Genomic DNA, 13,084 nt, shown 5'->3' with positions numbered 1-13,084 from the left:
TCCTGAGGAGCGCACGCGCGCTGGCTGGCCCCACCACGGGCGGGTATCGGTCCATCGATTTCAGCATCGCGATCGTGCGTGGTCATGGCAGAAGCAATGATTGTCTCCTCGCGACAACAGGACTCCGCATCCGTGAGATGTGTGTGCGGCCGATATGCGATGTTGCATTGTGCAAACACGCTCGACGAAAGACTCGCCGCAGTAGCCAGCCTTGCAAGGTCTGCTTGATCGCGGCGGCAACATGTGCCAGACCATCCGCCGTTTGTCCGGTCACCCGCGTGCTTAGAATCGTTTTAGCGGACCAGTGAATGAGACAAATGAACCAGTTCAGGGTAAAAGTTAGAATCTGGGGAAAGCTCAGCGAGACTGCCTGCCAGCCCCAACACACCACAGACGCACACGCAATGTACAGTAGACCATCGGGCGTGCATAGTCGATGCGGCAAAACAGCTGTATGTTATGGGTCTCCACCGCCATTGTTGTGATTGATCTGTCAGCTGGTCAATAGTGATACTCTTGCTTCTTCATCCCCTTCCTGCCTTTCGATTTGGCCGTCTGCTTACCTCTCATTTCGATCGACACCATCCTTCTTCCACCTCCCAACCGTGCATACCTCATCGAACGTCGTCCCGGTTCAATCGCCTTAACCAACGAAGATCAGTGACTCTACCGCGCAAATATGGCTTCTGCTGCCACCGCCACTGCCGCCAAATCGACCGGCCACGAGCGTCGCCCAAGCACATCGGCACCCATTGCCGACCTCAAAGGCCCTGTCGGTCCCTCCGGCATCACACGACCCAAGCACAAGCGCACAGCGACGGGCTTCGGTGCGCAGGAGATCAAAAGTGTCGAGGCCAGCATTCCTGAGCCCCAAAGAGCTGCGTAAGTGGATCACACTTGATCCATTGATGATGCTCGTACTGACGAAGCTTCTGTGCAACAGGTGGAAGAAGTTCGTAAGTGGTGCTTTGAGGACCCAAGATTTCCCTCCGTCCTTCCATGTTGACGTTGCTACAGTCCAAGAAAGAGTTCTCCACAAAGGACGAGTTCCAAGCCGAGACAGTCCAGCACATTGAGACGACGCTGGCCAGATCGCTATTCAACTGCGATGAAGCGTAAGAGAGAGTAGAGGATCCGACACACAGAACAAAGCTGATGGCGAGAACAGTGCCGCATACTCGGGTACGGCCTTGGCCTTCCGTGACCGCTTGGTCATCGCGTGGAACAAGACCCAGCAAAACCAGACATTCGCAGACCCGAAACGTGTATACTGTAAGAGCTAGAAAAGGTACATGAGTCGGATGTGAAGCTGAACAAGGTCGCAGATCTTTCACTGGAGTTCTTGATGGGACGTGCCTTGGATAACGCCATGTTGAACACTGGCATGAAGGACATTGCCGCTGGTATGTGAAAGAAAGAAGTGATCACGATTTCAGACATTGACCCTTGTTCCAGATGGTGTCAGTGATCTCGGCTTCCGCATGGAGGACATCATCTCTCAAGAACGTGACGCGGCCCTTGGAAACGGTGGCCTGGGTCGTCTTGCTGCGTGCTTCCTTGACTCATTGGCGAGCTTGAACTATCCCGCTTGGGGTTACGCATTGCGATACCGTTATGGTATCTTCAAGCAGGAGATCATTGACGGCTATCAGGTTGAGATTCCAGACTACTGGCTTGACTTCAACCCTTGGGAGTTCCCGCGTCACGACGTGACGGTCGACATTCAGTTCTACGGCAATGTCCGAAAGGAGACGGATGAGAGCGGAAAGCAGGTCAGCGTCTGGGAGAACGGAGAAATTGTCACTGCCGTGGCCTACGATGCCCCCATTCCTGGTTACGGAACCAAGACAACCAACAATCTGCGTCTGTGGTCTAGCAAGGCTGCGCAAGGAGAGTTCGATTTCACCAAATTCAACTCAGGCGAATACGAGGCGTCCGTGGCAGATCAACAACGAGCCGAGACCATTTCAGCCGTGCTCTACCCCAACGACAGCTTGGAGAGAGGTAAAGAGCTTCGTCTGAAGCAGCAGTACTTCTGGTGCGCGGCTTCACTGTTCGACATCGTACGTCGCTTCAAGAAGTCAAAGAAGGCGTGGACAGAGTTTCCCAACCAAGTTGCAATTCAACTCAACGACACCCACCCCACCCTGGCGATTCCTGAGCTCCAGCGTATCCTCATTGATCAGGAAGGTCTTGAATGGGACGAGGCCTGGAGCATTGTCCAGCAGACTTTCGGATACACTAACCATACCGTCCTGCCCGAGGCGTTGGAGAAGTGGTCTGTTCCGCTCATTCAGCATCTGCTCCCCCGCCATCTTCAGGTGAGTCTATTTTACGCCCATGCACACTGGTGTTGAGATGAGTTCTAACGAGTAATGCTTTTCAATCAGATCATCTACGATATCAACTTGCACTTCCTGCAGTTTGTGGAGCGCAACTTCCCGAAGGACCGTGACATGCTCGGTCGTGTGTCGATCATCGAGGAATCGCAGCCCAAGATGGTGCGCATGGCTTACCTGGCAGTCATTGGCAGCCACAAGGTCAACGGTGTCGCTGAGCTTCACTCCGATTTGATCAAGACAACGATCTTCAAGGACTTTGTTCGGATCTACGGCCCCGACAAATTCACCAACGTCACGAACGGTATCACCCCTCGTCGCTGGTTGCACCAAGCCAACCCACGTCTGTCGCAGTTGATTGCGAGCAAGCTGGGCGGCTACGAGTTCCTCAAGGATTTAACCCTGCTCCACAAGCTCGAGGCATATGTTGACGACAAGGAGTTCCGCAAGGAATTCCAGGCCATCAAGCATGCGAACAAGGTCCGACTCGCCGAATACATCAAGACGGCCAACAAGGTCACCGTGAATCCTTCCAGCTTGTTCGACATCCAAGTCAAGCGTATTCACGAGTACAAACGCCAGCAGCTGAACATCTTTGGTGTGATCCACCGGTACCTCGAGTTGAAGGACATGTCCGCCGAGGAGCGCAAGAAGGTGCAACCCCGAGTCAGCATTTTCGGAGGCAAGGCGGCTCCAGGTTACTGGATGGCCAAGACCATCATTCATCTCGTGAACCAAGTCGCCCAGGTCATCAACAACGACGCTGAGATTGGTGATCTCCTGAAGGTCGTCTTCCTCGAGGACTACAACGTGAGCAAGGCTGAGATTATCATCCCCGCCAGTGACATTTCCGAGCACATCTCGACTGCTGGAACCGAAGCATCTGGTACTTCGAATATGAAGTTTGTTCTGAACGGAGGTTTGGTCATTGGTACTTGTGACGGTGCGAACATTGAGGTAAGTTTCCTGAGCCACGCAGCGATCGAACGAAGAACCTCCTCCACTGACTTTAAAAACTTCAGATCACCCGCGAAGTCGGTGAAGACAACATCTTCCTCTTCGGCAACCTTTCCGAAGACGTCGAGGATCTCCGCCACGCCCATTTCTACAGCGCTGATGGCTTCCGCCTCGACCCAGCACTGCAGCGGGTATTCGACACGATCAAGTCCGGCACTTTCGGCGACGCCAACTCCTTCTCCGCGCTGATCAACTCGATCCTCGAACACGGCGATTACTACCTCGTGTCCGACGACTTCAAGAGCTACGTGGACACGCAGAAGCTGATCGACGAGGCCTACGGCAACCAGGAGGAGTGGTTGACCAAGACCATCACCTCGGTCAGCCGGATGGGCTTCTTCAGCTCCGACCGATGTATCGAGGAGTACGCCGAGGCGATCTGGAACGTCGAGCCAGTTCTGCCCAAGGAGGACACTGCATAGATGTGGGGTTCTGGATCGGTGTCTGGATCCTGATGCAGAGGGATGATCTTTTCAGGCATGCATGATATTGTGAGCTTCCTTATCGACGAGAGTAATGATGAATACGATTATGTTTTATAGTGGTATGTTATGTCATGACGGCGTCACATCGGCTTCCCCCCTTTGCATCTCTCCATGCCTGGGAATCCTATCCTTGAGATCAGATCGAAGTGATCAAGTCTTTCTGCATGATGATTCTACGTACCTGCGCGGTGCGGCGTCCGCAAACTTCGCGTATCCCATCTACATCGAGATTCGATAAGGAGTCCTTCACATATCCGTCCTCGGATCAATTGACGGGTCAAACGGGAACTGCCCACTCGTGCCCACCAGCCTACAAACCTCCACACCCACCTCCACCCCTTCGTCTCCCTTCTCGTCCTTCAGATACGCGCGAAACCACCGATTCTCCTCCGCCGCCCTCCCAGGCTCCTCCGCCCTCCCGCTGGCGAACCGAATCCCACACTTCCCGCCGCCCCACCTCCACAGCCGATACACGACGCCGCAGTACAGCTTCTCCCACACCGCGCCGTCGAAGCACCCGTGGTTCCTCACCTCGACGTACCCCACGTTCCGCAGCCCCTTCAGCGTCTCCCCCAGCACGTACGCCAGCGTGTGGCTCTGGCTGAGGTCGGCGATCTCGCGGAACGGCAGGTCCGTCACGTCCGGCCGCGAGGGCACGATGACCAGCGCGTCCAGCCGCAGCTCCGGGGCGCCGAACGGCACGCCGCCCCAGGCCTCGTTCATGGCGCGCAGGTGGCTGATGCGCGCGGTCAGCGTGAGCGTGCGCACCGCGCGCAGCCGGTCCCGCGGCAGCCGGGCCGACCGCACGCTGAACGTCTCCGGGAGCGCCGTCTCGCCGCGCACGTGGAAGGGGAGATGGGTCAGCGCCAGCAGCCGCGCTTCGTGGTGCATCTGCTTGCAGGTCTGCAGCACGCGCAGGGCGTGGCTGGAGCGCTGGTTGTTGGACTCGACGGCGCAGGAGGGCCGGAGGTCGGGTCGGGAGGGCTCGGTCGACGGGGCGTTGGGGGGTTCGCTTGGTGGAGAGGAGAGGTCTGCTTCGGTCGTTGAGTAGGCCGGGTCGAAGAGGTAGGTGTAGATCGCATTGCGTAGTTCGGAGGGTAGGGATAGGAAGGAGGCGGGAGGTCGTCGGTCTTGGAATGCCATGGTTTTGATATGTTATATATCAATGTTGGATCTCGAAGTGGATGTCCTCGTCTGTCCGCCGTGAGAGCACGCGAACCATCTCACGGTGATCGCACGTGTGTGAGGAGGATTGATTTAGGTGAACCAGGGGAAGTCTGTTCCCAAGCGTATCGAGTCGAGAAGATGATGAGAGGTGGAGGAAGTGAAGTAAATGGCTCTCTCTCACTCGTCATCCCCCGACGATTGCACCACCGTAATGGCTCAAGGAGGGCGGCGATAACGGATTAGGGCCGAGGCTAATGATGACATCTAGAGAGGGAATTTGTGGGGAAGGTAGTAGCTTATCGTCGGCGATGCGATTGAAGCGATCCGTGGAACGTCCAGTAAAGGACAATTATGATTCCGATGAGACGGACAAGCATTTAACATTGGTGACAGCTAAGACTTTCATGGGCAGCGACTGGAAAAACAACAACAAAGGGAAGTGAGTGCGATGTTCAACCATCACGGCGATTGATTGATAATAACAATACTGTAGCTCTCTGAGATTCGGAAGCATATCTGCTCGTCGATAGGGAGGGAGGGAGGGAGCGCGCACCGGGATCGGTCCAGGTTGTTCATGATAATCAAGTCGGGATCAGATGATTTGTGTAGTTATGTATTGTACTGTAGTAATACACCGAAGTGATGGGTTCTTATTTCCATGTGCCTTGTCGTAGAAAAGGTTCGGTGCCGGCAACAATCTCGCTCCGTTGTCTCTCTTCCAACCATCGATATGTACCAGGTATATACAAGTATTAGTATATACGTTATATACATGAGACCAGCTGCTGCGTGCGTCACTGCACATGGACTGCAAAACCCTTATCTCACCACCACTCACGCCCAGTTCAACTTTTTCATTCCTCTTTCGAGAAGAGATCGTCGCCTTCTTCTCCATGCAACAGCAAGTCTCTCTCCGCTCCGACAGATGGGCGAGATTGAGGCTCTCTTCTCCATCTCTCCCTCCGACTGCATGTCCTTGTACACCTGGGCATATGTCCATCTCCAATCTCTCTTCTTACAGTACCCATGGCTTTCACTATCTCGCTCTCGATGTGATTGATCGGAGACGGGTTTTTTTGTTTCTCACGCCCGTCCATCGGATAAATCGACACGTCATGGCAGCATCATTGCCCATCGAAAACCTCACTGCACGGGCCCTGTATCTCGAACACTCCGCCTAGGTCTTCCATCAATTTCAGTCGGAGGTTTGCTCCAATTGTCCCAACGTGAGCCGATAAGGATTCCCCATCCGTAAGGTTTGTTTTTATCATGTGTGTGTGTGCATGTGTGTGCAGGCGGGCGAAAATATCATGACGTTGGTGACTAGGATTCTTGCTCTACCTACCATCCTACCCATACCACGCACTACACATTACACACATCCCAATCGCGTCCATCACCGCTGCACAATCGCTTCCATCACTACTATATTATCTTCACCATCAATCATCATACATAACCTCCCTTCCCTTCCCTGTTGTTGTATCGTAGAGATAGACGATCAATCATCACGAATGTAATATATTCCAACATCTTCCATTCCTCTTTGCTCATCTTCATTCGTTTGTCTCGTGCTGTATCAACAAGCCACTTCACACCGTCTTCCGAAGACGATTCCAAACACTTCACGTTCTCCTCTGAATGCTTCGCCGTGTCACCGTCCTATTCTCCAGCAAATCTCGACCCACCCATCAATCAGTCTTTCGACTTCAGCTTCATCATCGTCACTTCCGAACCATCATGTCCCGAGAACGTGTGGTCATCGTCGGCACCGGCTGGGCAGGCTTCCAGCTTTCACAGAAGCTCGACGACAAGAAATTCGACATCGTTGTCGTGTCGCCGGAGGAGACGAGTCCTTACACGCCATTGCTTGTAGGTCACGCGCAGAACGTCTCGTTCGTCAACCTCCGGGGACCCAGGAACACCGCTGACATGAATCAATCCTTAGGCCAGCGCTGCTTGCGGTCTTTTCGATTTTTCACTGGCAGAAGAACCGGTTCGTCGTAAGAGCCGCCAAATCACGTACTACAAAGCCGTGGTCAAGGACGTCGATTTCAAGTCAAAGAATTGTAAATGCCGTTCGGCGTGTGACGAGGACGACAAGGATTTCGATCTCTCATATGACCGACTGATTCTCGCTCCTGGGTAAGCATTTCGAATCGACGCATTCGACGGCGGTCGAAGAGATCCAATAAAAGCTGACATCGCACTGTAGATGCGTGCCGAACACATTCGACACCCCCGGTGCGGTCGAGAATGCCTATTTCGTCCGTAACGTCAAAGATGCCAAGCGCCTCCAGGCTCGCATGAAGCAAATCCTCGAACTCGCATCCCTCCCCGGCGTGAGCGACAAGCGACAGCGGGACCTGCTACACATCATCGTCGTCGGCGGCGGTCCCACCGGCGTCGAGATCACGGCCGAGATCTCCGACCTCTTCAGCCAAGACTTTGCCCAGCTATATCCCACCCTCAAGGGCAAGATGAGCATGTCCATCCACGACGCCGCCCCCAACATCCTCGGCGCCTTCGAAGAGGCCCTCCAGCAATACACCATCGGGAGTTTCTCCCAGCGGAACGTCAAAGTCGTCACGGGCTCCAAGATCGAAAAAGTCGAAGCCGAGTGCATCACCACCAAAGACGACGGCCGCATCGGCTGCGGCATGGTCATCTGGACCGCCGGCAACAAGCAGAGCCCGCTCGTCGACGCCCTCGACGTCGCCAAGACGGACAAGCTCCCCCGCATCCTCACCGACGGCCACCTGCACGTGCTCGACTGCCAGAAGCAGCCGCTCCACGACGTCTACGCCCTCGGCGACGCCGCCGACATCAAGAAGTACTTCCTCCCCACCACCGCCGAGGTCGCCGTGCAGAAGGCCCGCTACCTCATCGACGTCTTCAACCGCGACCTCGACGGCCAGACCCCGTTCAGCTACCGGCAAAAGGCCCTCGTGGCCTACATCGGCGGGCACGACGGCGTCGTGGACGGCCAGGCGGACTGGACCGGCCAGAGGGCCTGGGCGGCCTGGCGGAGCAAGAACCTCATGTGGACGGAGTCCTGGCGCCGGACCGTGATGATCTCGGCGTATTGGACGCTGGACTGGCTGGGAGGAAAGGAGATCGCCCGTCGTTGAAGAGGTCGATCCTTTTAAGGGGAGTGGGTGTATTCTGCCCCTTGTGTTCCCCCCGTTTCATCGTCCCGGTCCGCGCGATGGGAGATCCGCGGTGTTCTCTCTACTCTTTATTTATTTTAATGTCTCTTCAATTCTGTTTGTACCTCTCGATTGTAACCATGAATTTCGCGTAGATATCATATCGGTTGGGATAGACCACAGGCTGACAACCTCTCCTTCCTCCTACAGTATCGTCCTCGTACATGAAAAAAAAAACACCCGGATCGACCGTCGAAGTTTCTGAACTGCATTGAGTGCTTTTGCCACAAAACCTTGCCTCTATGGAACACCCATTTCCCAACGATGCCGGAAACCCCGATGCCGAATTGTCCGCCGGCAAATTTCGTCGCCATGCATCTCCCTCTCCCCCATCATGGCGCGCAATTTGTTTTCGCACCCCATACATGCCGTAATCATAATTTCCCTTTTCGTGCCAAAATTGAAATCGCCGCATTGCTCCGGACGCCCTTCGTAATGCCTCCATCACATTTCTGAATCCCGATGCCCCCCCTCCTCCGTAATCGCCGCTTCCTCAAACGACGCCCTCGTCGCTCTCGCTCTCGTCCTCGTCGCCGCTGACCTCCGCGTTCTCCCTCTCCCGCTTGTCCATCAGCGCCTGGAGCTCCGCGTCGTCGTTCTCCGTCACGGCCTTGGGCGCCATCTTCACCACGCAGTTGCCGCCCGCGGCGCGGATGTTCGCTTCGATCTCCTTGATCGCGTCCGTGAGGACGTCGATGCCGTTGTTCTTGTCGATGGTCTGCGACGTCAGCACGTACAGCGGCGGCGACACCAGCTTCACCTTGACCTGCGTCTCGGCCGTGTTCTTCGCCTCCGCCGTCCGCAGCGCGTTCTTCACCGCGTCGATCCCCTCGTACCCGAAGCACGTCACCTCCACGTCGGCCCGCACCTTGGTCGGCTGCGGCGTCAGCCGCTTGCCGATGTACGACTGGAGCTCGTCGCGGATCACGTTGCTCGCGAAGTTGACTTCGCTCCAGACGTCGGCGTTGGTGATGGACAGTTTGAACGCGTCGACCGCGTGGCCGTATTTCTTGTTCAGCGGCCACGCGATGTTCTGGTATAACTCCTCGATCGGCGTCTCCGTCTTCTCCGCCACGTGCCGCATGATGCTGTGCACCATCTTGCTCTTGTTGTATTTCTCCTCGCATTTCACAATGTCTTCGGGGCTCACCCGTCGCTTGCTCAGGTCGATGTAGCCCTTCTCCTTGTCGACCCGGAGCACCACGACGACCTCGTTGCGGCCCACGCGGATCAGCTTCTGGATGCTTCGGATACGACGCCGGGAGAGTTCGGAGAGCAGGATCATGCCGTCGATGTTGTCGTATTCGAGCAGTTTGACGTAGGCGCCCATTTCGGCGATCTGCTTCACCGTGACCATGACGAAGGCATCAATTTCGGGGTATTTCTCCTCGTAGAACCGGCAATGTGTGAGCGACATGATGGGCGGTTGGTGTGCTGTGGGGAATTCTCGCGGGTGCGGGGTTGGTTTGTTTCCAGAGCAGATCTTGTTGGCGATGTCTGTCGATAGATGGTGAGGTGAGGTGAATTTCTGTGTGCTGTCGCGTTTTCGTATGAATCATCCTTTGGAAATGTGGTAGGTGGGGCGAATTTGGGCAGGCCGGGTTTCGCTGACTCAGCACTTTGGTCCCCGCCAGGGTTTCATCCGCACTGCATGAGACATCGTACTGGAGTGGCTGTGTGAATATCATTTCAAGGTCAATACGCGTCGAAGAGAATCATCTCGTACATTTCAACATCTACAAGCAGAAAAATCGAGTATGTTTTGCTTAACCATCGAGACTCATCGCATGAATGCTATTCGTACGGCGACAGGCGAGCACACTACATCTTGAGGTCGGAGATGGACAACGAACCCGGACTCGGCTATTAGTATCATATCTCCACGCCTCCTTCTATAACAATGCGCCCACTTGTACAACAGTTCGGCTCATGACTCCGTCGAGGTTGGGATTGTTTGATGATGATGTGATGAGTGTGTTGAGCTATGACAATATTTCCAATGGCAACATAGCTGGAGTGCAAATCGGACGACGTGCATGGGAAACCCGTACCGCCAATGATGCGCGATCCGGAACGGGTTTGCATCAATGCCGGCACAGTACCGCTTTTCACCCATCACTCTTCCCGGTCTTCTGCGAACTGGATCGTAGGCTTGGTTCCATCCCACAAAGTCGGGATCGGGGAAACAGTATGAGTAACGATGTTCACGGAACTGATTCTTGCATCTTAATGACGATGATTGCCGGTCTGGACGTTGAATTCCATGGATCATGAAAGCTGGAAGGCTGGCGATGATGCATTGGCTGGACTCGGGTCGGAGCATTGCTCAATGGCTTCAGCTCCTCCGGGAATCTTTGCAGGCGATTCCGACCACTCAGATCAAACATCTTGTCATTGCCACTGGCTAGCAATTGGGAAACCCCAGCAGGCCCGATCTTCCTCGTGGAAAGCCAAGAACTGCTTCTGTCCAAAATGACTTAGCCGCAGTCGCGTCCTCGGTAGGTAGCATATTCCGCAGTATCTCAAAAGTATAGCTACGCCATCAACCAAATTTCAGCGACTGACGTGCATGCCGATATGCAAGCATCAGGCAAGTATAAGTACAGAGATTATAGTCGCGCGAAGCAGGTTGCAAGTGGCGAAGTGAATTCTCCCACGTCTTCAACAACGACTAGATGGTCCTCCTCTGACTCCTAAGAAAGCGTCTCTGAATCGTTCTGGTTTTCTGGATTGCGATCGAGCCCGTCTGAACATCATTTGGGTCGATTGAGGTAACGCATGTACAAGGTCCCGAGGCAGCACTAAAGATTCAAACTTATCACGTCTGTCAATCCATTCAAAATGCAAGAGTATTTGGGCCTCCGAGGCCCGGCATTATCTCGTGCCATCGGAGTCGTCTCGGGACTCTGCTTCCTTCTTTACGGCTTCGATCAGGTATGTTTGTTTTAACTACGCTTGGTGTCGTCCATGTTCTTTCAATACATGCTTGTGATGATGTCAAAACAACATCTAACTGATACTTACTAGGGATTGCTTGGTGGCTTTATGACCCTTGCCTCGTTCTTGAAACAATTCCCGGAGAGTGCTGTTCCTACCTACCCCGGAAACCTTCAAGTCGCCAACAACCTCGGACTTACCGTAGGCATTTGGAACTTGGGATGCTTGGTGTCGGCGGTCGTTGCAATCTTCATTGGCGATCGCCTGGGCAGAAAGAAGATCGTCTTCACTGGTCTCCTCCTATTGCTCGTGGGAGAGATCATCCAATGTACTGCATTCCATTGGGGCCAGTTCGTGGCTGGCCGATTCATTGCCGGCCTCGGAAACGGATTGAATTGCGCCACAGTCCCGGCATGGCAGGCAGAATGTACGAAAGCGCACCGTCGCGGTACAGTGCTCATGATGTCAGCCGGAGTGTGCATCGCCGCGGGCTTGACACTGAGCTACTGGGCAGATTTCGCCTTTGCATGGCTGGACCCAGGTTCTGAATCATGGCGAGTGCCGATTGCACTTCAACTGGTCCTTATAGTCATCGCTGCCTGGCTGGTGCTTTACATGCCCGAGTCTCCGCGATGGCTGATTTTGGCAGGCCGCGAGGCCGAAGCACTGCATGTGCTCTCGGCGCTGAACGACAAAAAGGAGAGTGATCGTGTCATTCATCAAGAGTTCCTGCAGATCAAGGATGCGGTCATCGAGATGGCTCAAGCGAGCTTCGTAAACGTCTTCAAGATGGGCGACTATCGCGATGGTCACCGCGTCATCTTGGCAGTCGCCTTGCAGTTCTTCCAGCAGATCGGAGGTATGATTGTCAAACGACCCTCTTTAGAGACGTGGATCACTAATCTTTTCTCCAAGGAATCAACTTCTGCACTATGTATTTTGCCGCCATGTTCAACCAACAATATCAATGGGATGCATGGATCGCTCGTCTCCTTGCAGCTTGCGCCGGTACGACATTTTTGCTGGCCTCCTTTGTGTCGGTGTACGGCATCGACCGCTACTGGGGCAGAAGGCAATTGATGCTCTTCGGCACTTCAGGCATGCTCATTTGCATGATTGTCTTGTGTCTCATGGTCTACATCAACAACCGGACCGCTCTAGACGTGGGAACAGCCTTCGTCTTCATTTACTGCATTTTCTTCGCCATCGGCTGGCAAGGCATGAGTTGGCTATACCAGGTTGAGATCGTCCCGCTCCGGATCAGAGGCCCTGGCAATGCCATCAGCACAGTCGTAAGTGCTTCTTCGCTTGAGGTGTCATGAGGACTATTGGATGCTAACATTCACCAGGCGAACTGGCTGGCGAATTTTATCGTCGTTTTTGCGACGCCTGCCGCATTTACTAACACAACATATCGGACCTACATCATCTTCATCGCAACGTGGGTGTTATGAAATTGTATCCTGAAGGTTCGGTGACTGATTTTATCTAGTAACGCTGTGATTCTCCCAACGATATATTTCTTCTATCCCGAGACCAGCCTGCGATGTTTGGAAGAAATGGATGTCATCTTCCACGCTGCAAATTCGTCCAAACGCCCTTGGCTGGATGTCGTCAAGATCGCCGCCAACCAGCCTCTGTGGTACGCACGCGAAGATGTCGAACAAACCTTCGACTACGAAGGCAGTGACTGGCACAAACGGCATGTGCGCTTCAGCGAAGACGTCAAAGACAGTGACGGAGATACCACGACCATCAATGTCTCTCCCGTCGACGACAACGAGAAATACCAGAGCGATAGCGGAGTCTCTACGATCAGTCCGACAGTCAGTGGGAACCGCAGTCGGAGCGGAAGTGGTAACAGCGTGGACCCGGATGAATCTGTGAGGAACGGGGCTGAGGACTTCTTCGCAGGCCGAATGCTATGAGC

General features: G+C 54.3%; 6 protein-coding genes across 6 annotated transcripts; 4 read left to right on the top strand and 2 right to left on the bottom strand.

The window, feature by feature from the left end:
* The first annotated feature begins 383 nt into the window (after positions 1–383).
* Positions 384–4,083, top strand: K489DRAFT_423517 (glycosyltransferase family 35 protein). The gene is made up of 8 exons (XM_033608251.1): positions 384–882; positions 944–956; positions 1,018–1,115; positions 1,169–1,263; positions 1,284–1,403; positions 1,456–2,321; positions 2,391–3,296; positions 3,362–4,083. The coding sequence occupies exons 1-8, from the start codon at positions 680–682 to the stop codon at positions 3,776–3,778; spliced, it is 2,718 nt and encodes a 905-aa protein (XP_033460393.1). The 5' UTR covers positions 384–679; the 3' UTR covers positions 3,779–4,083.
* A 4-nt stretch (positions 4,084–4,087) lies between these two features.
* Positions 4,088–4,984, bottom strand: K489DRAFT_388183 (uncharacterized protein; the record flags this gene model as incomplete). The annotated part of the gene is made up of 1 exon (XM_033606395.1): positions 4,088–4,984. One exon carries the CDS (start codon positions 4,982–4,984, stop codon positions 4,088–4,090), a length of 897 nt encoding a protein of 298 aa, XP_033460392.1.
* Positions 4,985–6,748: 1,764 nt separating this feature from the next.
* K489DRAFT_394002 (FAD/NAD(P)-binding domain-containing protein) lies at positions 6,749–8,139 on the top strand (the record flags this gene model as incomplete). Its single annotated transcript, XM_033606793.1, has 3 exons — positions 6,749–6,880; positions 6,957–7,153; positions 7,224–8,139. The coding sequence occupies 3 exons, from the start codon at positions 6,749–6,751 to the stop codon at positions 8,137–8,139; spliced, it is 1,245 nt and encodes a 414-aa protein (XP_033460391.1).
* A 112-nt stretch (positions 8,140–8,251) lies between these two features.
* Positions 8,252–9,690, bottom strand: K489DRAFT_379338 (eukaryotic translation initiation factor 2 subunit alpha). The gene has a single exon (XM_033604620.1). The coding sequence runs from the start codon at positions 9,632–9,634 to the stop codon at positions 8,711–8,713; it is 924 nt and encodes a 307-aa protein (XP_033460390.1). The 5' UTR covers positions 9,635–9,690; the 3' UTR covers positions 8,252–8,710.
* Positions 9,691–9,918: 228 nt separating this feature from the next.
* K489DRAFT_193405 (uncharacterized protein) lies at positions 9,919–10,821 on the top strand. The gene is made up of 2 exons (XM_033599551.1): positions 9,919–10,715; positions 10,808–10,821. The coding sequence occupies exon 1, from the start codon at positions 10,009–10,011 to the stop codon at positions 10,489–10,491; it is 483 nt and encodes a 160-aa protein (XP_033460389.1). The 5' UTR covers positions 9,919–10,008; the 3' UTR covers positions 10,492–10,715; positions 10,808–10,821.
* Positions 10,822–11,058: 237 nt separating this feature from the next.
* On the top strand, positions 11,059–13,082 carry K489DRAFT_317575 (uncharacterized protein; the record flags this gene model as incomplete). Its single annotated transcript, XM_033601249.1, has 5 exons — positions 11,059–11,151; positions 11,245–12,013; positions 12,070–12,446; positions 12,504–12,595; positions 12,647–13,082. 5 exons carry the CDS (start codon positions 11,059–11,061, stop codon positions 13,080–13,082), a joined length of 1,767 nt encoding a protein of 588 aa, XP_033460388.1.
* Between the last annotated feature and the right edge of the window lie 2 nt (positions 13,083–13,084).

The sequence above is a fragment of the Dissoconium aciculare genome (genome assembly GCF_010015565.1).
Source record: "Dissoconium aciculare CBS 342.82 unplaced genomic scaffold K489scaffold_5, whole genome shotgun sequence".
Classification (NCBI taxonomy): Eukaryota; Fungi; Ascomycota; class Dothideomycetes; order Mycosphaerellales; family Dissoconiaceae; genus Dissoconium; species Dissoconium aciculare.
This window is presented reverse-complemented; position numbering and strand designations above follow the sequence as displayed.